The sequence below is a fragment of the Sparus aurata genome, chromosome 13 (assembly GCF_900880675.1).
Source record: "Sparus aurata chromosome 13, fSpaAur1.1, whole genome shotgun sequence".
NCBI classification, from domain to species: domain Eukaryota; kingdom Metazoa; phylum Chordata; class Actinopteri; order Spariformes; family Sparidae; genus Sparus; species Sparus aurata.
In genome coordinates this window covers 18713567-18739526 of record NC_044199.1, presented here as the reverse complement: position 1 = coordinate 18739526, position 25960 = coordinate 18713567, and the positions used below count along the sequence as shown (strand labels likewise).

The 25960-nt window shown below is 42.2% G+C and overlaps 1 protein-coding gene across 4 annotated transcripts in view; it reads right to left on the bottom strand.

The window, feature by feature from the left end:
* Positions 1-7899: 7899 nt before the first annotated feature.
* Positions 7900-25960, bottom strand: part of robo3 (roundabout, axon guidance receptor, homolog 3 (Drosophila)) — a 172614-nt gene continuing 154553 nt past the window's right edge. For 3 of the 4 annotated variants that reach the window (XM_030438367.1, XM_030438369.1, XM_030438370.1), the window contains 16 exons: positions 23809-23975; positions 23590-23711; positions 23224-23440; positions 22477-22595; positions 21771-21954; positions 20492-20740; positions 19866-19905; positions 19517-19656; positions 19036-19317; positions 17833-17980; positions 17100-17318; positions 15798-15997; positions 15438-15545; positions 13373-13531; positions 12510-12652; positions 7900-8763 (listed from right to left, as the gene is read on the bottom strand). In XM_030438367.1, coding sequence (XP_030294227.1) covers positions 8752-8763; positions 12510-12652; positions 13373-13531; positions 15438-15545; positions 15798-15997; positions 17100-17318; positions 17833-17980; positions 19036-19317; positions 19517-19656; positions 19866-19905; positions 20492-20740; positions 21771-21954; positions 22477-22595; positions 23224-23440; positions 23590-23711; positions 23809-23975 — 2509 coding nt within the window. In that variant the 3' untranslated portion in view covers positions 7900-8751. The remainder of the gene's footprint in view (positions 8764-12509; positions 12653-13372; positions 13532-15437; positions 15546-15797; positions 15998-17099; positions 17319-17832; positions 17981-19035; positions 19318-19516; positions 19657-19865; positions 19906-20491; positions 20741-21770; positions 21955-22476; positions 22596-23223; positions 23441-23589; positions 23712-23808; positions 23976-25960) is intronic. The other variant, XM_030438368.1, reaches the window with a different exon arrangement.

Sequence of the window (25960 nt, the reverse complement as noted above, 5' to 3'; positions counted from 1 at the left end):
GGGTCGCCAGATGGTTGTGGAGAAAAAAAACAACATATTTTAGACTGGGGAATAGTTTTTCCATTACATTCCCTTTGTATGCAGCAATGTTTGACTGAAGCAGAAATTATTTTTCGTAAAGAAAAACTCCCCACTCTGATGTTATTGTCCCAAATTGAATTCAGCGTCATACTAGCTTGAATTGAGACTTCAATTTATTTTGAAATATCCACCATACAGGATGTATTACAATATGTCCTAGAGGGCTTTTCATGTTTAGGTGTTGATGTTCATTGTTTACAGTTTACCATGGGACTGTGTGTGTGGATGAAGTGAAGTGAAGGAAGTGAAGTATCTTTACATTCCACTCTGTCCCTGTGTGGCCTGTGGGCAGGATTTCCATTGACCGCTGCTGTTCTTAATGACTATGTAGAGCAAGAAGGTGATGTTTAGAACTCATCTGTTTGGCTTGATTAACCAAGACAAACAATACTGCTGTTCCTGATAATGGCTTCTAATTACAAACCAGCGGAGAGAATAATTAAACCTTTATCTATGTTTGTGTTTATACAGAAACAGGAAAAGAGTCTTACTGATGTTTCCTCTCCAAAGGAAAACCTAAGCTTTCATGTGGTTTCCTCTGTTTAAAGCAGATTATTGCACACAGTCATGACCTGATGTTTCAGTCAAACGTCGCCTGAGTTGTATGAGTATTAAGATGTGAAGCCCAGCAGACATTCTTACAATACATCTAATGTGATTTCCTCAATGACTTGGTGTTCAGGATGAGTGTTTATCATGCAGCTGTGAAGCACAACACACTCTTTTTCAAAGTAATCCGTGTCTTATATCTGGGCTACTAAGGTCAAATGACACTGGGAGTGTTGAGCTTAGAAGTGCTTTGCTGTCTGTTTCATTTATAAGCTGCGCAGGAGCAGCCGTGCCAGCGTCGGAATTTGTGTGTGCAGTATTTAAAAACCAAAACCCATCCATAATTACCATAGTTGAAGACACGCGTTGGGATGTAAGGCACAGGGGTCATTTATTTATTCTTTTCAAAAAAGGAAATGGGCTCTGTTTCCATGCAAGAAAGAATTTGGAGCTCTTTTCAAGGCTTCTCTCCTTTTTTATTTTATTTTGAAGATAAACCTGCCTACTTCATTTGCAGTTATTGTCAGATGGAGTGAAGCAGAGCTGCAATTAGAGGTAAAGTCAAAGCAGGCTAACAACATCAATAATTAAGTCAAAACAGTCGTCGAGCACGGAAATCACGTTTCAAACTGTTAAACTATCGTGTCACATTTATAATCTATATGCAATGCAGCAACTACTGGATTATTTGTGTGTGTGTGTGTGTGTGTGTGTGTGTGTGTGTGTGTGTGCGCATCTGTAAACTGGACTGCCAAAGGGATTATCCGTCATCTGTCTCCTTCACTAAAGGCCATATGTTTCTACGCGAAGCCTCCAGCGCCACCAAGCAGCACACACACTCGCTGGAAGATGAGACCACACACTGTGAGGAGGTTCACATATGAATTAGGCGCTACTGTATGTGTGTGCTTGTCTTGTTAGTTCATATGCGCACACATGCACACACGCTGCCCCTGGGATTTGTGCATCACAGATTTTGGTCTATGCCAAAATACCAGCTTTATATAGCATGTCAGCGAACCAATGACCCATATTAGACATGGCCTGAATCACGCACACACTGCGTCCACACACACCCAGACGCATACACATGTAGATTTACTGCATGTCTCTCCTGCAGGCTGTTTTTTTTTTTTAACCAAATGGATAATTACCATTCTATGACAAGACATGAAATTATGAGCAGTGGAGTCCAACATCATGGGATATAACCACCGGCATGAAACAAGACACTTTTTAATACTGACATGCAACCTGTCTGTGTAAATCAATCAGCAGTTTTACAGGGTTACATTTACATCGCCAGGTTGTCATAATCCAAACCCCTGTCATTCACTTCAATCCAATTAAATTTATCAACACCACTATGTATATATAATATGATGGAGCCTTATTGATCTGTGGCGAAATGAGGTTAGCCTTGAGGCCACAAAAGTGATTTGATCAGAGCAAATAGAATATGATAACATAAATTAAATATAACATAAGGAGAAAAAATAGATACAAAGACAATATTGGCAAAGCAGTTAGCTGAATATATATATTTTCCAAACCAGCACAAAAAACTGCAGTACATTGTCAGCATATTGATTAAATAACTTGTCTGAAATAACTACTAATACAAGCAGCACTACTCCAGTTAGTGGTTACAGGCTGTGTACAACACATACTCCGTCTGCGCTTCAAACTAATTCCTGCAATCATGCAGGCGGGCAGCAGTTCAGGTGGCAGTGACACGCTCACATTGATTGACAGCAGCGGTTAGCTGTGGGGTTGCATGCTAAAGTGGTAATCATTCAATTAACTGGAAATCAATGGCACCCACATGGGTGCTCTGTTTCAATATTACTCTGTCAGTCACACAGGGCCAGTTGACCGCTTCAACACGCATACACACATGCATGTGTTTTGACCATGAGCACATTTACTAGGAGAACGATGACGTACATACAAAGTACAGTCACCGGATCGCTGTATCCCTGTTTGTTTTGCATTTGGTTTTAGCTGACTGCACAAAAGGGGGGAATTTGGAGATGGTATTTTTAAGGCTAAAAAAAAAAGAAGTAGCCTACATCAAGTCTTTTCAAAATCAAATTAGCATCTTGTTCCCAGCTACTTCAGTTTTTTTAGGACAATGATGCCACACCTATGTGCTGCCAAGCTCCAGAAATGTTTTGTGGACCATGAAACCTTTTCCAAATTGCTAATTTTCCATTTTTCATTTAGGGTGAGCTTAACCGTATAGTGTATATATAATGTACTGTCTGGTTAACAATAAGATCTTTAAAGATATGTGGTAAGACCAAATAAAACATGGAATATTGATCATTGTATAACACCGCTTAAATGTCGAGTGTTTGTTACCCTGCGAGCCACTAAATCATTTACCTTCTACATCCAGTGACCCTGCTGCCTACCTAATGGCTTCACTTCAGCCTCTATATGTATGCATCACATCAGCCAAAAAGTCACAAACATCCATCTCCGCTGTCACAGAGCAAATTAACATGGAAATTGGTGTGTTGCATTTTGGAATGAGGGACCAGGCCTTCAAATGACGCCATCCCCTCCCTTTCATCCCTTCTTTTCTGTCTCTGTCTCTTTTCTATCCTCTCAGGCCGGCGGCCCTCTTCCTTCAGACCCGGTGGGCGTTTCGGCCCTGACACTGCCCTAATGAATGAGCGGGATGATTTATAGCCGAGGGAGAGGGAAATGAAGGGAGGGATGGAGGGACGGAGGGACGGAGAGAAGTTGAGGGGGGCATGGAAAGTGTACGGGGTGTTGGGTCACACTGTAGAAGGTCAGCAACGTAAATCTTCTCATTGTCTTATCTGTTGTCCTTCGCTCTTGTTAACAACCTGCTAACATAATATGCATTATAATCTCTGCTGGGTCATATAAGGATATGCCACAAAGAGTTTTTAAAAACTTTAGAGTAACAAACAGAATAAGAATGTAAGGGTCAATGTAGTGGAGCACCTAATCCCCTGAATTAAAAAAAAAAAAAAATTGTTCTTTCAGAAAAAAAAAAAAATAAATACAATTTTAATGCTTTGGCCTAAAATCAATTACTGAACTGAAAAGTTAGTTAGTTTTGTTGTGTCCTAAATCACCCACTCATTCACAGCTCCCTACTCACTCTCAAGGGAGACCTACGTAAAGGACTATATAGTGACCTCATTGTCAAATAATAAAACCCTTTTGGACACTACTCTTTTTTTTTTTTTTCTTCCAGCGCAATGCATGATGGTATATAATGTTTGGTTAGTGACTATCAGTTGTACACAATGCATTGTGGGATATTTTAAGTCAACAATGGGGGGGTAAAATAGATCACACCATACATTTGGAAGGCACTACAAAATCGCGAATTCACTATTTAGTGATTTTTACTGTTGCAGCTGCTCCAGGTAGAACTAGTTTGAACTTCTTTATATACATTTGGGTAGTCCTCTGGTTCCCAACTGAGAGGTTGGATCTGGGCTGGGCCTTTAATCTGAGGTGTTAGTCCTGCTCTTTAATCTTTGCTATTCAAAATTAATATTAAAGGTTGGAAACTGCCAGTTAAATCTTCAACCTTCTGGACTCTAAGTAGTTTCGAGTGCACCTTTTCTCATTTTCATTCACTGTGGACTCAGTCGATGCAATAAACAATTACTCCACCCCTATGGAAACAGTACAATGATGGCTAGAAGTTGTAGAGAACTCAGAAATGTATTCTGTGCAGTATAACATAGCCATGGTCTCTTTTATCATGTCAATGCATTGTACTTACAGAGCTTATTACATGATTTTATGTAAAATAGCTGTATAAAGGAGCATAAAATGGAAAAACTCAAGCCCTTCTCCAGTGGGTACTGTACCTGTGTGCAGTGCTCGAGAAGATGTGCTTACGTTGGCGCGCAGTGAAAACAGATTCTTTCCTCCTGCATTCATTGGAACATGAGGTGACCCTTTGGTAGAAGTTACTGTGAAATTGTAAACTTCGACTGTAATTTCTCATGCGTTTCAGTTCCTCATAGTCAAAGGATCAAAACCACTATGCCTACTGACTAGCAAAGACTCCTTTTTTTTCACGTACAGTATGGTATGCTCAACCTTCCGCCTGTATGTTTATATGTCATCGTAATCTAATGTATAGAATTAAAGAGATCTGACAAACTGATTTGCAGGAATATTGTAGGCCTGCCCTCCATTCTGTTCCAAGTAGTTGGAGCAGGTTGTGGTTGTGGTGAAACGTAATTGACACAGGTTTAAAAGAAAGTCTGCCAGTGAGTAGTTGTGTGCCTCCTTTAAACATGTCTGCTTTCTTGCAGCTCAACCTTTTTTGCAGTTTTTGGCTGTTTTACACTGGAATGATGGCACACATGAGCATGGCCAGGCTGCAGTCAGGGTGTGTGATAAAGAGGCATCAGTCTGTACACGTGCACTGTCTCATCTTAGCTGATGTGGAATTCTTTAAAACTGACATCAGAAATCAGCAATATCAAAATCCAGTTTACACAGTGTCTCATCGGAGCAGATGTACCTCCTTTGTCACCATCAGCATCATTACCGTCATCATGACTGTCATCATCATCATCATCATACACACTAATGTAAACTGCTTTTATTCAGGTCTTCTCAAAGACAGCCGTCTAAGAATAAATCTGGAGCACTGCCTTTACTTGGTTGAATTTAATCCAATGTGTCTGAAATCTATCTTCACATGAAGCCTGTCCAGAAACATATCTCAATATAGTTTAAAAAAAAAAAAAAATCTAAATACAAAATCCAATTGGCACCTTGGTTCCCCCAGGGCTATGTGTATTAATAACACTATCACTATAACACTATAACTATCAATGTGGTTACGCTCTAAACTGCGGTATCAGGCCTTAAAACAGCATGTCAAATCTCATTACATTCATCAGGGTTCTCTCTACATCCTACGCGTCTTTTGAAGGTTTTTCACTCTGCTGCCACCTCCATCATCTGTATCCGTGGACTCCAACAAAGCTGTGCTGCAGCATCTTATCATGCTCTTTTCAGCGGATCACAGAGCGCTGAGAGAGGGAATGCACCCGAGGCCGTTCATGTGTATGTGGGGCTGGGTGTGTGTGCCTGAACCTGTGAGTTGGTGAGTTTGTGTATGCCAGGACACGGCGAGCATCTGTAGAGCACTGGAGGGTAATGCATGCCTTGTCTCAGGTGGACAGCAGGAGGGAGTGTGTGCTGCACTCAGAGTAGAGAGCTCGGCAATTTCATGCTCCTTGGCGCGTACAGCACTCAGCCAGGTGCAATGCACTGTGAAGTCAGTGGGAGAATGGGGCATTAGGAGATTAAGAAGCAACAGAAGTTTAGCAATAAGGCACAGTTTGTTATTTATTTATTTAGGTATTACTGGAAAGTGTTGTCAGGGAGTTGAAGGTTTCAAGAAGTTCAGAGGCTGAATATATTAGGCTGTGAATTAGGAGTTTTGACAAGTTTAAGTATACACAGTTTCAGCTTTCATCTTATGGATTACTTCTATGACTTACTGTTTATCTAGAGGAATCTCAGACTTGAATTTACCACGTGGAATGGTGGTGGGGGGTGTATGAGTTATGAGAGGATGGATAGAAAACTAATAACATTTATGTTTTTGATGCTGTATGCATGCATGACTTTAAAAGTCACACTTTGATTCATGTGAGTGATGACTGATATGAGACTGCCATACCTGACCTTTATGACCCTGGAGACCTCGGTGACTTAAATGTGACATCAAGGCGTGAATGACCTTTAACAGTGATGACAGTTAGAAATGCCAAGGTCCACTCTACTGCCAGCTGAACCGATGAAACCTCTTGGAACAGTGAAATATATATATATAAATATATATATAATGATGATAATGTGTATCTCTAAGGACATGTAGAATTATTGATAATTTGTTAAATATGCAAATGCACATGGACCTGTACTATATAAAATAGTGGACACACCGTTTCATTGAATGCTGGTTTCGGACATCTAGATTTGGCATTATGGGACTAGCCATAATAGAGATTAGTCAAGCAGGTCGTCCACTAATTGTAAGGTCAGTGGTTAGATCCCCAGATTCCCTGGCTGCATGTCCAAGTATCCTTGGGCAAGATAATGAAACCCCAATTGCTCCTGATGAGCAAGCTGGCAACTTGCATGACAGCTTCTGCCATCAGTGTATGACTGTGTTTTTGAACGGGTCAATGTGACAACTGCAGAGCGTTTTGAGTTGTCTTTAGACTACAAAAGCACTTTCTAATGCAAGTCCATTTACCATCTTGGCTTTTTGGAGCCAGAAGTGACTGATTTTAGACAGGAGAGTGGATCTGCCATGGATTGGCATTGCTATGCCTCTGCAGAGAGGTTCCTTTTCTGGTGCATGGAAAAAGAGCATCACGTTGTATTGACCAAAACTTGAAACTAGCAATTGAGACCATAACCTCATTAGAAAACTGTCTACCAAGGTAATAAATCATGAGAGAAGTAGGGTCATTTTCTTATAAACTTACATAAAATGTGACACATTTTTGAAAGCAGTGGAGTCCCACCCTCTGGCCATTAGAAACACTGCAGGTTGGCGGAACTTCACACTGGCTTCGCGTTTTAGACAGGCACATTATGTTCATATTACATACAGTCCATCTTTTCAATTCCATGCCCACAAATCGTATCTACCAACATTAGGCAGTGGATAACAGAGATTGTTGGGGGTATAGGCAGATGGTCTATATATAACATATAACTGTATAACCCTATACCACAGATTATCAGAAAAATTCAAGGATGTGTGATTAAAATGACTTTTCACTCCATATGGTACAAGACCTTACTGTTTTGTGATTGTAAATCTATGTTGGTATTTTGCATGTATTTTACTTTGACAGACTTCGAGCAGGGCCGTTTATTGTAGTATCTGGAAACCCAACCCAGAGGCAGAGAGAAGCACACACAGATACCCCACGAAGACATAGACGTATGGCCATTCGAATTGTTTCACTGCAATAATGGGCGTCTCAGGAGATATTGGGAGCACGGCGAGGGAAATGGTTAAAAATAGGAAGACGACTGTGAAAATTAGGAGAATTGGTTGTATATGCCACAAGTACAATGAAGGTGGTAGTCTAAAAATAATAAGTCAACAGCAGGATATGTTCCAACTTAGACATGGACTCTCAGGTTTCTTGGTGAGTGTGCTGTTCTTTTGTCCTCTGGACCAACATTAATTATGATGTTATAGGCTGGTCTAAAGAAATGAGCAGAGGCTTGGATCAGCAAATGTATTTTATTGTACATTTACAAAACGACAAGAGAGTACAAAAAAGTCAGTCCACAGACATTTTTTCGTTTGTTTTGGAAGGAGTATATGCAAATTTTTATCTCACAGCTGCAGCAAACAGTCCCTCAGACGAACAAGGAAAGGGGACAAGAGAGGAGCAGGAGGGGTTACAATCAAACTTTTATAAAGCCTGTCTGTCTGCTGGCACACTGGAACATTTCGCTGCAGAGGATCCAGAGGAAACATAGAAAACTATGACATTCTTAGCGGACTACATGGGTGCAGGGATCCCTCTCGGGAAGCGTCCTTCCAGGAGCAAGTACCCGCTCGTTTTGGCTTTTCTTACCGCCCCTCTCATCCAGCAAACACACTTTGTGCTTCATATTTTCTGTTGTTTTGCCATCACAACAAGAGAGTGCAACAGTAGTTAATGCTTTACCAAAAAGTATACATTTTGACAAAAAAAGGTTGGCACATTCAAGAAGACATGAGCTTTTTTTCATAATAACAGACTTGTTTTTTTTTTCCATCGTTTTTTGTTTTATCCTCATAAATACAATATACGTCTCTTTCCCTGTATCCAGAACCCACAAAAGAACAGTACAGACACAGGTATTTACAAATCAAGGGAGAGGAGTGAACTTGTTAGCTCATAAATTATCATAGTAATACCGAAAACATGATGTAAAGTCCTTTGTTCGCTACTTTCACAGCAATGACCCAGAGTCTGGTCTCCTGAAACACAAGGCTTTTTTCTCTTGTCCAGCTCGTTGTGTCCACGGTGAAAAGGTGGGGGGTGATGGAGGCATCGAAGGTACACGGACAGTCCACTGGTGTCCTTATCTCATTTCCTGGTGAGAGAAAAAAGATTCTGACATCAGTTACAACTCAAACTAATTAACACGGAACACTGCTTCACTTTGATTAATCAAGGCAGATGTCAGTTCATGCACTTGTGTACTAAGGTTTTTGTGCCACCCTGCTCCATGTACAGGCGTAATTCAATTTTCAAACAATATTCTTCCAGATCAGACTTATCCAACAGTCTGTCCACCAGCTTAAAGGAACAGTTCAACCATAAAATGACTTGGTGAAGTTATTTACACCCTTGACGCGTGGCCAAGCTTGTGCACCCACTTCAGACGGAACGCGTTTTTTGGCTTGTTTCATTTTACATTTTCAAACAAGTCTCCAGCTGCTTCAGTTTTTCAGGAGAATGCTTCAGCGCCGTTTTTTCCAACCCTCCGTCTGCATGGGGATGAGTAGATAATGACTGAGCTTTCATCTCTGGGTAAATTGTTCTCTTAGGATTTATATTAAACTGAGACATAATGACAGAGACAGTTAACCGATGCATCAGAACACTCAATCTAGCCACAGTCAGAATGAATGAATTTTGTCACGACTGTCAGTTTTTGTCAAGAATGGGTCAAATTAGCCAGTACTGTTCTGCTGTCAGGGGTAAAGGCTTCAGTCCATTTCCTTTAAATCCGGGTCCCGATTCATACTGACGATTGATCCTGTAAAAGTGCCTCTTAACATTAGCTCTCCATGGTAAAGTAATGTGGTGTATTACTGTGAGATTTGTTGTATATCAAATATACATGAATCACAAATGGTGAATGTTGTAAACCACACAAAGAAATGTTTCATACTTGGAGGAATTCAAGTAGTCTTGCTGACTTTGATAATTCATGTTCCTGGGGGAGGTCAGTACACGACGCTATGCTGATTTAGCCGCTGCCTCACACAGACTTTGTTAAGATACATACATAACGTCTCGCAGGTTTCATGATCATCGCTCATGGTGAATGTCATTGTTTCCTCATAATCATACTGTATATAAGCATGTGTCAAACAACATACAGGAAGCTGAGAAAAGATCTGGAACCCGAAAACAGAACATGTGTTTCAGGCAGGAGAGATGAATAAATTAGGCGAGAAGAGGATGGGGATGTTGAACATGACAGAGAAAAACTTGCAGGCCTTTTGTGGGTTTATGTTCTTGCCAGACTGAGGATGTAACAAGGGTAGAGTGTGTTTTCTGCAGTCTTAATTAGCTGTCAGGTCTGTGTTCTTTTTCCCACCAGATCTAATTGGTCACCAAGAATATGCTGAACAAAAAAAAAGTGCCAGTTTTGCATTAGCAGTGATGTGCTCTGTGTGTCTTCACAAAATGTTTATCTGGTGACGACACTTCCAACTTCAATATCTCTATTTTGTACAGATGTGTATTGTATCCCTAAGAGCCCCCCCCCCCCCCCGCCGGATCCCTTGCTCCAAGACTGACCGCCTGGGTCAGAGGGCAAAGATAGCAGGCAGCAACACCACAGGAAGAAGGGGTAACCTAACCCAGGCTTCCTGTGGAAACACCTCAAAATTTATTAGGGATTTAAGAGGTCGCACTTTCATGTCCCAGACCAGGCGTGAAAAGGCCTGTTAAGGTCAGTGAGGGTCACATGAGGGGGGTTGAGGTGCTCCTTACTGCTCCACAGGGGGGTGACCTGAGAGGCACAAGATACAAGGGGAGCTGTGTGTGTGTGTGTGTGTGTTGACAGCGAGTGAAAAGAGCAATTGTGCGAGTGTGTGTCACTTTTACAAGTTGCTTTGCTACATTCCCATGTCAGATGTGTGTTGAGGTCGGCGCGGAGTGACCCGTGACAGGGCCATCCTTTTTCTCTCTCCACACACAGGCAGCTTTATGGGGACGCCTTAGGTTACAGCGGTAACATTTAACAACTACAGTACCAAAGGAAGGATTCAAAGCTGCCACGCTGTCCATTTCTCATAAAATCCACGCATGTGTTCGCCGATTCAGACTGTTCAAAATGAATTCTGATGCTTCACTTACTTTTTACAGTTTGATTGTTGCTACACAAACAATTGAAATCAAAAAACTTTGGAGGATCATTGTGTGAAGAAGTAAGCTAAAAGCAGTTGTGGCAAAGTTATTAAGAATTGTAATAATGCAAAGTTTTGAGGTACGTCTACTTGAAAATAGTATCACATGATGCATTTCTATAGATGAAACAAGCCAACAGTATGTAGGACTTATTTTTTCAGGTTGCTACTTTTAATCAAGTAAAGGTTTCGGTAAACAGCATCAACATTATTTTTGCTCTATCATTTTGGATAATCACACTGTGAATAGATGTTAAAAAGAAGAGGAGAAGCTGGACATTTAAATATTTACTGGTACAACAAAAACAAATATTGTAAAACAGCTATTTGAAAATGGAAAGAAAATCTGAAAACCCTAATAGGAAAATGTGAAGGCATTCAGTGTTCATTTTTATGATGGCTAGTTTCCTTTTTTGTAAAACATTTAAAAATGGCCTGATTATTCTCATGTAATTACACATTTCTCAGCTCATTCTCCATTAGAAACCATCTTATCCAGCAAATTTCTTGTGTGTATGTCCTGTTGTGTTTTCACCTGACAGTAAGATAATTCCTCTCTTTTTTTTTTCCTACACGTTTGACCAATACAGGATTGACTCGTGTCGCCTCACGTTGCCTGTGTCTAAGGCAGAAAGTTTAGGAAAGTCTATAGCGAATGTCCAACTAGACCAGATGCCTCAGGACTGCTGACGGGATGCAATCCATTCTTATGATAAAGCTTTTTGACATCACTCTTGCTAATGCAGCCCCTTCTAATCATATGTCTGATAAAAAGATAAAATAGCCCGAAAAACCGCAAACAAGGGCCAAGTAGTGTGGGACACACTGCAACCACTAGAGCCATAGTAGCTCACCGACAGCCCAGACACTGGCCGACTATCTGGGCCCTTACATAGCACCACCCAGTAATACTACTGGATGGTGCGATGCTGCCAAACTAGGTGCTGCCCTAGCCTCCGTATCAGGAGTAAGATGGTGTTCAGTGTCTTGCTCAAGGACACTTTGACATTTGGACAGAAGGACTGCGAGACCCGCCAGTTGTGTGATTTGTGGACAACCCGCTCTTCCTTCTGAGCCATAGTTGTGTAAAGTGATTCTGACTTTAACTCTGCTCTCCGTCAGCTGCTACACCTCTGCCTACCTGCACTAATGTTTTAGGGACGTGTCAAACACTGTTGGTAAGTGTTGCCTCACTCGCGCAAAATCCCTCCAGAGCTTCCCATTCGTCTGGCACAGCTTGTTCCGCTATAAAAGACGGCAGCTCATTGCCAGGGAGCCTGCAGGGGGTGCATTTAAAGGAGCGCTCCCACAGTGAAGTGCGGCCTCAGAAGTGCACTCCAGAGAGAGCAGTTTCATTGTTTCCTACTGTAAAGCTTATCCTGAGTAGATGGTAATGGTAGATCTGTATGTATGAGTCTGAGAGCATTTTGGTGTGTGTGTGCGTGTGTGTGCGGGCAACAAGGGAACGTAGGAGCTCTTTTCATGTGCTTGCACGTAGAAGATGATGTGTGTTTTATGGAGCACAAGTTACGATATGTAGATAAAACTGAACCACATGAACCTCTCCACGGCAGGAATACTCTTTGTTCCCACGCTCATAAATATCTAAATGCATCAATTGTTAAAACCATTTGAGGTGAAAAGAGATGTGTTTTCTCACAAGAAGTTTTAAACCATCAGCGTTATTGTATCATACCTCATTGTGTTTTCTGGCCGCGTTGAGCCCTCGGGAGCCAGTGGAGCCTCTGGATGAGGAGCTCCCTGTGGTCGAGCAGTTACTGGACATCTGACTCCTGCAGAGGTAACCGGCCTTACTGCTGTACGCCATCATGTCCTCATCTGAGGGGGCAAGGATGAAGGAAACAAAACAGGATCTTCAGTGTGGTTAAAAGGCAGCACAGTGTCTTCGTGGGGAAGTGGAGGTGAATTAAGACGGCCGTATATCTGCTGGAGAACTGACAGTTTAAAGTTCATCCTGGCAACATCTTTGTACGCTAAAACACTCCTGCAAAGTACCTCTATTTGTCCATATTTAACAGTGTCCTTATGTATGGTCGAAAGCTGACCTGTTCTCTACATGGAAGGAGGTGAATGAAAACACGAGGCAAATTTCTCTTAAAAAGCTACAGGGAAGCATCATGTTCCAGGATCGCCAAGTTTTCTACACCACACCTTGTGTTTTCATTTATGGCCCCCCAATAGGGGATGTGTATACTACAGTTGCATGTCATAAATGTTATAATCATTCATAAGGACTGAAGGAGTGAAGTGTTTGTGTTGCAGCCAGTTGTATTTTACTCTACTGTGCAACACAAGAGGAGAAAATACTGCAGTGCAGCAGTGGGGCATGATACAGCAAAAACTGTGGATAAGGCTACATCTGAGCTTGGATACAACTGTGTACACATTTTTTACTCTGCTTTGGTGAAATGTTGTCTTATCTCCCCGTTTCTACAAATATTTCAGGAAGAACACACACACACTCTGTGCTCAATTTGATTGCTGTCCGGAAAACTAAATTATTACTGAAACACTACACTCGGCAAAGCTTTGTCTTACTGTCGGTGTGTCTATGTCCCGAGCCTTTCCGCTGGTGACTATTGCTGCTGTAGTCGCTCCTCTCCAGGGAGGACAGAGCGCCGTTCACTCCATCTATGCACCCCTGGGGGCCTTCCAACCTCTTCACCTCTGGGGGTGGCTCTGGAGGTGGGGGCAGGTCTAAACAGAAAGCAGTAGAAGGAAAAGCAAGTCTGAGTTTAGAACATAAGGAAGAGAATGTATGCTGAGCTTTTCAGTCAAAACATTTAAGCTAATTTTGGTTTACATTTTTTCTGTTAAAAAAGAAAAAGAGCATTTTCTGTTTTTGTCTGTTGTCACAAGCCTGAGATAATCCCAGATTCTTGTCAGTGGATTTTTCTTTTAGAAAACAGGGGCTGTGGAAAGGTTGGAACATTGGTTCATAAACTGTGGCACTGATTGCAGCATTTGATTTCAGTAGCAATGAATAACAATCTCTCTCTTTCGCCTGTTGTTTACTTGCTCTGGCAAAGGGCTGCACAGCTAAGGTTTGAAAAAGATAGGAAAATTGTAAAAGATTTTGTTAAACCAAGAGATCCACGAGCCAAGTGTTTCTTAAGGGTAATTCCACCAACTGTGCATATTAAAGTGTGTTTACAGGTCGTGGGGAGTGCACCTGCATGAGTGGGTAGCAGTAGTATAAAGCTTTTCATGGCTTCAGAGGAAGCTGCATGTGATCTGATGAATTATCTCCAGAGGAATTTACATGCATTGTGACAAATTATTTCTAGTGGTGTCACAAGAAGCAAGTGACACCACTAGAAGCATTGTTTTCACATTACATGTACATTTCTCTGAGGCCATAAAAAGGCTTTATGTTTATGCAGCAGTACTCCCAAATACACTGTTATGTGTACAATTGGTGGAGCTGAATGAAAACATGGTTACTAGAACTTTTAACCCACTCTGTATATGACGAATAACCGAAATGAGCAGTGATGCTAAGAACATTTCTGGGGTGAACTGGGATCAAGTTTGTAAATGTGTTTGATTGGATATTTGTACTGAACAGCCCTCTGTCTTATTTTGAAATCTTGGTTTCCCCCTGTACAATGCAGGGTACACACTATGATAATGAAATGATCGTTGTTGTGGTTGTGGTTCGTTAGCTTGCCGATTTCCTTACTGGCACACTCAGACATATAATAATTATGCCTAAAACATCGTACTGGAAGTATTTAAGTTGCATGTACATTTTCACATGTAAAGTTCAGCAGCTTCTTTCCTCAGGCTGTGACTCCACATTACATCCCCTCCACAACACAACACTCCACCGCATTATTATTCCTTCTTGTCCAGCATAAGGAGGCTAAAACCTACATCTAATTGTACTGACAATTAAATTAACCTTTAAAACCTTTAAATAATTTGTCAGTCTCCTGTAAAGAAATATATTTTATATGTTGACTCAACATGATAATAAATGTGACATTTAATTAATGTAATAGAATTCCATGGAAAATATAATTAAAGTACTTAAAGCCACTGTTGGAGGCATAATTGATTTTGTCAGCAAATGTGATCTTGTACACATGTAAACATGTTGCTTGTCAAAATGACAGTCCTGATTGTGTGATTCATGTGCAGCCATGTGTGGTTTAAGTGGTCCGAGACGGATGTGTGGTTATCTGGCAAACATATGGTGCAAGTCTGTAAGCTAAGATTACAAGCCAAATCCATGTGTATAATCAGGAGCACGAGCCTCACGTCTCGCCTTTGAGTTGTAGATATTCAATCACAGATGGTGCCGCTGAAGATCTGCGTGTTCTTGCTGGATTATTATGGGGTGTGTTTATTCCCCTCACTGACAAAGAGCAACGACAAGTGCGGAAGATCCCGTCTCTTCTGTAGCACAGCATCCAAACTCAGCTACTGATGTCTTATTTGATGTCTTACTTATTTCATGCAAAATAATAAATCAATCTTTAATAGTGAATCGTTCTCTAATACTACTAACTGAATTGGACAAAATGTCAGCAATCAAACACACATGTGTAGAAGAAATTGATGCCCTTATTTATTTGAATCCAAGCAGACATGCACTCACCTCCTTGTATGTCTCTTCTGTAGGCTGAACTCTTTGACACCTTTTTTTTCACTCGTGACTTTTGGTTGGGAGGAGTGCATGTATCTGCTGGGGATGAGCGACTGTGTACTGTTTCAAGGAAGGGAAAAATACAACCATCAGTATGTGTTTTCTCTCCAAAATGAACAGACTTTAATGTATTCATGCATATGGATTATTTAAATTGCAAACACTGAGCCAACACAGTGCTAGTGCGAATGAACACATGATTGTCCAGCTTTCTTGTTTGCTAATTTGGCTTTGTGTGTGTGTGTGTGTGTGTGTGTTTGTGTTACATGCAGGCTTGTATGCGTGAGCACGCAGCACTGCCAGTCACTTTACCGGGTGTAGTCGCGCTGACGCTGTCTTCGCTGAGAGCTGGCCCCTGGCTGTGGAGGCAGCGAGGGGCTGGACTCTGGCACTGCAGCGTGCCAGCTTCTGATGAGCTGTGATGCTGTTGGCCGGAGAGGTTGGGGTTGGACTGGGTGAGTGGCGGGCTCGGCGCCTGGGGAACTGGCACTGGACCGCAGGGTAACCGTCTGCTATGGGAAGGAAGCAAACATGTTACCGGAAAGAACAAATCAGTGGAAGGGGAGGTTTAATCTTTGGTTCAGAGTGAGGTTGACAAAATAATAAAAAAGTACACACTGTGTGTATTTATTTTTAAAATTCTCTGAAGCTGCTTTATAATTTTCCCTGTCATGTTTTATCTGTTTCATTGTCAATGAAATGGTTAATACAATGACATATGTGGATCAATGTGCACTGTCATTATGAAAACAGAACAGATAAATACAGAGAATGATACAGTTGATGTATGAATGTGTGCAGCTACAATGTCAGATATATAGAATATATCATTCAACAGAGACTATTGGGATTTTCATACACATGTGCTGGCTCGGCTCGGCTCAGCTCATCATCCCAACACTACAGGGAATAGCTTTTCCACTACAGCGGGGCTACCTTTCTAGAGGTGTGTCTTTAACTGATGCACTTGTCTTGAATAGTGGGCAACCAAGCTGTAAATATTCTTTCTTCCCGCGGTACTAACAAAGAATAGCCGCTAACAAAGCCTGACTTGACTGCACGGCCACATTCGCCAATAGAAAAGCCCCTCCAACAGCTTTAAAAGTCAGATGAAGAAGTTTTTAGCAGTGAGCTACTGGTCATACCAGAGCAAGTCTGGCTGTCTCCCGAGTTTCATTTTTCATTTTTGAACCAGGCGCTTTGTTTTTTTGCCCTTGAAAAGTTACACAGTCATGCTTTCAAATCAGAGGTAGAGCCTTGTAAAAAAATGTACTTTTGATTTATTATTCAATGTCATAAAAGAACAGGTGGGAGCTGTAAACTGTTAAGACTGATTACTGAATTTCTGTCTGTTAACAGGTTGGTCTAAAGTAAATACCAGTAAAATACTTTATTCATTGCATCAATATCACCACTGCACTGTAACCTAAAAAAGGTCCTCGTGTCAACTTAGCAGTAAAAAGTAGACTGTAAAAGCTCAGACAGACATGACGACTCGGAGTGAAATAACCTTCCTCCCAAAAAGCAGGCCATGAATTTCTGTGGACATTAACTGTGGATTTAAATACGGACACAATCATTAGCTTCTGCTCAGTGCCGAGCCCATTCACATACCGTGACATCTGCTGGCTGTCTAGTTGGTGAAGGCGGGGGAGGTCATGTGGGGCTCGGGTCTCCTCATGAGGCGATGGGGTGAGCGTGGCGGTCGACTGGTGGCTGTAGGAGGTGGCTGGAGAGCAGGCGTTGTTCCTCTGCGGGGGAGCGGGCCCATCCTTGCAACCCTCCATCAGATAGGTCCTCTCTGGGAGGGGGGGGCACCACTCCTCATCCGAGCTGCAAAGACAAAGATGAGTGTTACAGCTAGATGATACAGTGTAAGAGCTGGATCTTATCTTTATGTGTTCTTATAATGATATTGCTGAAGGGCAGCCTGTTGTCTCACTGGCGCCTTCAATTCCAGCTAGCTACGAGGCTATTTAAAGATTAATGCTGTTCTTTCAGATCGACTCCAGTTAGAGGGCCTTGCCTTTGGCAAAACTGCAGGAGGCTAAGCTTCCACTTGGGTGGGATTGCTGCTCCGAGCACGATGCCGAACGATAGCTGAGGTTGCAGGGAGCGAATGGTAAGGAGGAACACGGCTAATTATGTTTTAAGGCTAGGGAAAACAGCTAAATCACTAAAGCAATTGACCACAGCCAGGGTAATTGAGTTGTTCAAGCCAGAAGCATAAGGGTTCGATATGTGCCTGTTAGAGGTGACAGTAAGTCTAAATGATGATGCAGGTGTAATAGTAATTTATAGAGATGTGTATGTGTGTGAGAAAGAAGTGATTGGGAATCTGACTCACCCTAAGTCCATGTCCTCGTGCCCCGGGGGCTGCTCGTCCGCCTCACCCTGTTCCAGCTCCCCTATGGGGGGAGGTGGGGGCAACGCCTCCATCCAGGTAAGAGACGGGGTCTTCACAGCCTTCCCCATTGCCTTCTGCTTGGGCTTACCTTTAAGTCAGACAGAGAGAAACATAATCATTCACTGAGAGAGGACACTCTGTCACATTTAGCTCATTCATCAGAAGCATGATTTGACATCAATCCCAGCAGGCCTGTGATTGACAGATATGGATATGGGTACAAGAGTAGAGCACAATGGGGCAGAAAAAGTACATTTTTTAAAATAACTCTTTTCAATGGACAGCAAAGCTCCTTTTTGTTCGAAGTTCTGATTTTAAAAACAGCAAATGTAGAGATGTTAAACAGATAAACAGAAGTGGAAGTTTGTAGAAAATATTACAACAAAATAAGTGGTGGGAATTAGGGTTTGCAACTAATGATGACTCCTGTCTTAATTATAATAATTAATCTGAGTCTTTTGCTGATGAATTAGTTTGTCCTTTGGTTCAATAATCACAACTGTTGGTCTATAAACTGGTAAATGGTCTCATAAAGCCCAAGGTGACATCTTAAAATTGACGATTTATCCTCCCAACAATCAAGAAATCAATATTCAGTTTTATATTGCACACAGAGTTCTCACAATTGAGAAGCTGAAACCAGACAATGCTTCGTATTCTTGCTCGAAAAATGATAGTTGCTGATCAATTTTTTGACTCAGCTTGTTAAACATTTAATCTCTGATCTATAAAATACATAAAAATAATAAATGTCTTTATTTTTTGTGATAATTTGTGTTCGTGTCGCTTGTGAAACCAAAAAGTAAACGCTGACTTGTTATTTTAGCCCAAAGCATGATTTTTTTCTAAACCTAAGTTCTACTTCTACTGAAAATATTCTGTTGTCATGATAACACTTAAAAAGCTAACTTTACTTCATTTATGAAGTCTTGTGTCAAAGCTGGAAAATGCTCAGGAAATCAGGAGCAGTATTTTGTCAGTTGAGCTGATGAGTCTGGAGGTAGAGTAGTGGCTGAGGAAACTGGAAATGCAAACCCGTGCTAGACAAAGCTTTGCTTTTAAAAGCAAGCACTGCATGCTGAGAACTAAACAGCAACATTATCTGTCTGTACTGAACAAAGACAGATGAGTGAGTTTCCTCACCGTTGCAGCGGTCCGGCTGGGCGTACTGAGCTCCAGAGGGCCCCGGCTGGGTGATCCAGTGTCCATCGTCCAGCTGCTCGGCACTGTGGACCGGTGTCTGCGTTTGGGTGGTGAAAGGCATGATGGAGGTGGAGGCATAGGGGGTGGTGGAGTTGTGCTGGCCGTAGGTGAAGCTGTGCAGGTCCTCACTGGTGGCATCGATGGTGCTGTAGATTGGACCCTCGGTGGAGCCACCTATGCTATACTTCTCCGTCTGATTCAGGTAGTTAGAGATACCGGCTTCTACACAGGGATAGAGGTTACATTCATTATCGTCTTCTTTTGTTGTTATGAGTATTAGCTTGGTTTTATCATGTTGAATGCCTGTACTTGTTACTGTGCTCACTGATGCTTCAACTGAATAGGACAATCTGCCGCAGCAGCTTTAACATAAGCACAAAATTCAAAAACAGACATTCATACTGTGTCCGCAGCATCCTACCATTATAGTATCTCTCAGCTGTGTCGTGATTGGCCGTGCAGCAATTGACTGCCTCTTTACCGCTGTGGACCAGATTGGTGGTGGGCCAAGAGTCTGCCAGCCATGGGTAGTTGCCCATGTTGCCTCCCAGCACGCCGGGCCTGCAGAGAATTTTTGGCATTAATTAAAGATGTGGTGGGAACGCAGTACAACAGCAATGACTGGCAGATGGAAATACAAAGAGCAGCAAAGACAGAAAAGCTGCATGAACAGACAGCGAGAAACATTTACACATTATCAGTCCTATCCGTGAATTTAGACTGAAGAAAGACACATAGCAGAATATAAATGTAGGACATAATTGAATTACCTTGCATTCAGTCCCGATGCCTCGCCATGAGGGAAACCAACTGTACAAGACAGAGAGAAAGAGAGAGTGATGAGGAGGAGTAAAGTGACTCGTGAATGTTACAGTTTTCTGGCCTACTTGGCGCTGTTGCTGATATTATGCAAGATCATCTGTTCTCGCTTCCACGGGAATGTTTTCGGCTCGATAATGTTTGATGTTGCTACTGTGTGCTGATACTGAGAGTCAGTGGAGCCAACGTCACGGCAAACAACTTCATTTTACATCTATAGTTTTCTGAATTAGGCCGTTCATAGTAAAGTAATACATCTAAAACAAGCATTGCTGCCATAAATAGACTCACAGTAAACTAAACTAGGACCGTATGTACACTATGAAAACACAAAAAGTAATTAAATTTAACCTATGTCAGGACATTGTGGCTATTCTTTCCTGTTTTTGATCAAATAAATCAAACTTGCTCCTTGATGTATTTAAATGTGAAATGCCTTGGGCTACAATCTCAACGCCACTTACTGTAATTTCCACAACTTCCACCTTAAGTGCAAGGTATCATAGCAGACAGCAGATAGAGACAGCCCCGGGTCAGTAACAAAATATCATTTCACATCTACATCATTCGTCCTGACCTGCTGGTGTGTATGCAAAGGAGGCAGTGTAGTGGCTCAGCTCTTTCCTCTTCTTGCGGCGGCAGTAGATCCAAACGCTGAAGCCCATGAGGATGACCCAGCAGGCTCCGCCGATGCCTGCAATGAACGCTGGCTGCTTGACCACATCAGTGATCTGCTCGGCCAGACTCACACTGTTCTCCTCGCCGCTGTCGCTGTTGCCACCACCTCCACCGCTGCCAGACGTGGAGGGCTGTTCAGATGGAACCTCTGGGAGAAGAAAGTTGAGGGAGAAGGACAAAAAAGGACAATGAGGAACTGAGGGGGGAACCTACAGATCATATTAGAATTCTCTTGGTTTATCGTTTTTTTTTGTGTTTCCTACTATATAATTTCAAAGCTCGACCGAGCAATCAATAAAATCCTAACCATGTGCGTACTGAATTATACATGACTGAGCCAAAAGTAGTTAAGACATGATACTGTAGATATAGGGGTTGTAGATAGTTTGAAAACAAGAATGTATAGCACGAAGGCAGAGCAGTGCTTCAAGCTAAATGCTAAGATCGCCATGGCCATCCTAACATGCTGATGTTCACAAGGTATAATATTTAACTTGTTCACCATCTTAGCTTAGTGTATTAGCATGCTACCATTTAGTAATTAGCACTAATCACACACTTATGCTGAGACCTATGGGAGCTGACGATAGTAGAGTGGTGCTAATTCAAATGATCACCCAATACACCAGAATTCATCCTCTGGGCACCATGAATGTTGGTACCACCCTTTACTATAAATGTCAACCTCGTGGTGGCATTAGAGGAAAAGTCAGAGGATTAACAGAATCATTAGAATCTATCCTCTGGGGACCATTAAATATCACAAGGTATTCATCACAACAAAATATTGAGCAAGTTAAAGTTCTGATCTGATGATTGTGCTGGATGAAAAGTTAGAATGATCACCCAAATCATCACAAATCATATTATTGCCCACATGGATGATATAATGCTTTAAGACGAACCATCTGATAGTTGTTGAGTAATCTGGAACATTACCAAAACTCACAGTGGCACTAGAGGGAAAGTCAGAGGATCACCAGAGCCATTAGAATCTATCCTCTGAGGACCATTAATATCCAACTAATTTGAACGGCAATCCATCTGATAGTTGTTGAGATATTACAGTGTGGATAAGAGTGGTGGATAAACAGACGATGAACATTCTGACATTAGGGTTCGGGTTGCAGGAATTCCTTTATATCTGCATCTTACTGTTTTAGTCACTGTGGACTTACTGATGAGGACAGAAACTGGCTGACTGCGAGCTCCGACACCGGCACTGGTCACCGCTGCCACCTCCACCTGGTAGAGCACGCTGGGCATCAGACCTTTAACCACTGTGGACAATGTGTTTCCATCCACCGTCTTGTTGATGTGGTAGCGCGTCTGGTTGTCGCCGCCGCTGCCAACACACCACACCTGTTTGGGATACAGAGAGTCAGCACTGGATGTTACACAGATCCTTCCAGTCAGTTTTAGTGTAACGATTTTAGATTCTTGTCAGTATATCTTCTTTAGCTGGGAGTGTATTTGCACTGATGAAATAGTGAACTATAGGCTGCAATATTTAATCTGTTCAAAACGACATCAAAGCACAGTCAGATATTCCCTGTGATGAATGTACAGTAGTCATTGAACTTGACCACCAACCAGTGCGCTGTACAATTCATTTGAAGTCTAAAAGCAATGCCATATTTCTTCTTCTTTGCAAGGAATTATCCCTGTGTGTAGACTGAGTGAACAATGCATCAGGGTCATCTTCCTGAGATTGATCTACAGCCTCTTTGGCATTGTCCACAATCCTCTAATAACCCTTGCCTTATTTCAATCTACACCTTCTTTTGTGGCTAGTATAAATCTATTTCAAGAAATCAAATTATTCTTCTTTTGCACATATGTACATAGAGTGTGACTTGACTTGGCTGAGGTCTGTGGGTTTACCCTGTACTCCAGTATGACGCCGTTCTGCATGCGGCTGGGTGGAGGCTCCCAGGAGACGGTGGCGCTGGAGCTGTTGCTTAGCTTCACCACGGTGACAGCTCGGGGTGGGGCGCTGGGGACTGTGAGAGGCGGGGGACGGCACTTACGTTATATCAACAACATCCTTATAGTGAGCACAATGAATTAAATAACTATTAACAAGTGAGTGCATCCAAAAATTGCAAAAACTAGGCGATAGAAGCGCAGACATTTAAACACAAAGTCAAGAAACATGAAAGAGGAGCTGTGGCAAGCAATCATTCCAATGAAGTATAAATAAGTGCTGGAAAAAAATAAATGAAACTTTCTTGGGTGATTTTGCCGGACTGAGTTACTCAGGTACGTCAATCCATAGTTTTTAAGTGCTGATGGCAAAAAAACCCTGTCTGCTCCCTTGTTTTTAATCTTGAGTTTGTATCAACCAATATAGAGCAGCTTTGAACCTCAGGCTGCAGAAATTGCCATGTGTGAAGGCTGAATTTAATGAAAATAGGGATCAATATAAATGAACCCAAATTGCTGAGGATATAAAATTAACCCCAAAATGAGATAACATTACTGAGATTCATGTGGTGTCAGACAGGCTAATGAACAGCCGGTTTCAAGGCTCCACAATGTCAAAGAAAACCTAGCCAGGTTTATTAAGAGAGGTCCGCTTTGAATCTCTTTCTGCTACAGACATGTTTCAGAAGTCACCAAATTTGATACCTTCTTCTGGGGTTCGAACCAGCAACGTTCGGCTGTCTTTTCCCTGGAATTCATCGAAATAGGGCCGTATCTTTATTTCATACTCAGTTCCTTTGAGCAGGTTGGTGAGGACTGTGCTGCGTTCGGAAGGTGAGTTGATGTCCTGGAGGAGCCAGGATCCCCCACTGGGTCGGTAGAAGAGACGGTAGCCCTGGACGAACTGAGACTGACGGTCAACCTTGATAAATTGAGGGAAACAAAGGGGAAATTTAAAAAGATGAAAGAAAAAATAGATGGAGATCAAATGAAAGAATCCATTTCTAATTCCCCAATTCTAACCGAACCCTCCAACAGTCCTTTCCTAGATTTTAACAAAGGGCCACTCACAGTCCAGGACACTCTGATGGAAGCTGTTGTTAGCATGGAGGGATCTTGCAGCTGGACGGCCACCTCTCCCAGCTCCCTCTGGACCTGCCTGTGGTCCACTCCCTGGCCTGTAGGGTTCACATCTGCAGGAAATAGACAAATCCACCTCTTCTTAGAGCGCTGCTGCCAAAGCATGAGGACAGCCATGTTTTCTTTGGCGTGAAAGAGGTGCAGACTGACCTTGCGTTCTGACGGGCTCCGAGATGGGGCTCGGGTCACTCAGGCCATAGGCATTGACAGCACGGACAATGAACAGGTAGATGGTGTTGGGGAGAAGGCCGGTGATTGTGTGCGTTTCCATCTTGACCATGTCAGCTACAGTCTGCCATGTGCTGCCTGCTGATTGGCTGTGAAAGGACAGTAGGGAAAAAAAAGGTTTGTGATATGATATTTACAAAGACAAATTTGATCCTAAAATGAAGACACCTCATAAAATGCTAGGACTGTAAGAAATCATTGTGATTTTTTGACTTATACCTTGATATTGATATTGAGACATTGATGGCTATTGGTACTGTGAAAACATATCAACACAATTACATTGTTGATCAATAATCATCAGTAATGTGGATATGAGGACCAAGTGGGTAAAGACAGGTATTAGGACAAGTAGAACATTCTGATGAAAATGACATCACTTTACTGTAAAGGAGCCTTTAAAACCAGGAAAAACAACACTTGTTAATACACAGTTAATACACAGGCTCATATCACGATGACGATATATTATCTACATATTGCCCAGCCCTAACTGTATGGTTTTGAAGCCTTTAGGAAACAGAGAGAAACACTGTCACATTTACAAAAAACAGTCCAAAGAGACACCTTTGCATTGACCAAGTAGTTCCACGAAAAACCCATATCTTTATATGTTGCGTTTGTGATTTCTTTTTTAATTGTAATTAGCAGCTATCATTAGCAATTCCAAGTAATTGCAGTGGAAGACAAAGTGTGATATATGTCTATAAATAAATGTTTTGTAGTAAGTGGCACAGAAATGAAATACTCCTGTAAAGCACCGGTACTTCAAATTCGTACAGCAGTTGACTGAATGTGCATTCCAGCACTGAAATACATTATATGAAATACGCATCAGCACACATTTCATACTGCATTCGGGAGTGCTTTGCAATGCTGATTTGATATGCAGCTACACAATTAAACAATGCATGAGAAGATCTCCAGGCAATAGCAGGGTCTATTTCTGGCTTCCTCTAATATTTCTTACATGGTAAACAATAACAGATGTGAACGAAGTCACTCGGTTCAGACAAGTTTGTGCTCACCAGAAGATCTCCAAATGATACAATTTGCTGTCCTGATGAATAATGTAATGAGGCTTGTAAGAAGGCACAGCTGCCAACAGGAAATGAGGGCATGTTCTTAGCATCGTGGCACTCCCCCAGATGCATTATACCACCACCTCTCAACCCCGTTCCCTCTTCCTCACCGCCTCTTTTTTTCTCTGTGAATTTACCGTCACCTTGGCAGAGCAGCAGTCACAAAAGCCTCCCCAACCATTTGTTTGACACTTTTAGATTTCCCCCAAGGGTACTGTGGGTTTTTTTTGTGGTGAACTAGCTTCAGTGCTGAACTGCACAATTAGACCAAAGAGGAACACGACTCATGAATACTCATGTGTGTACGTTTAGGCCGCCCTGTGCCAGTGCTAGATTCAAGGTAACTTTGTGCAGGAGATGCTCAGAGGGAGTTCAAACACACGCACACAAGGCTGTGGTCCCAAAAGAGAGAAATTTATGCAGACCCACCAGGCGACTGGGAAGCCTGCCTTTGTATAAAGTATAAAACACTATAACATATTGCATATGCCTACACTGCGTGCGTGCGCGCACACTCTCTCACACACACACACACACACACACACACACACACACACACACACACACACATACACAAACACAACCTAACCCTCACTCTTCACCGTGCTCCTACAAACAAACCGTAGCACCTCAGGCGAGGAAATGTTATTGCAAACATCCCACCAGTCCCCTCCAGCTGCTTTATAAAGAATCAGTTTGCGTTACTCAGAAGTGCTCTGCTGCTGCCATGGGCCACGGTGGACGTCTGGATCTGATTAAGCTCTGTTGCTGCACCCCTCTTTATCGAATTGGAAGGACACATTTCCCCATAACGCTGCCTCTCTTCATCTGGAGGCCTCCTGCCATCCGTGGAGCTACCCGTCCTTCTTAGCTAAATCTACTTTGCCCCTAATTAATCCATGGTGGACCATGGCGGTACCTGAGGGTCTCTGCATAGGTGCATTCAGGTACATGTCTAGATTCGTCGTGACAAACAAGAAATGCCACAGAGT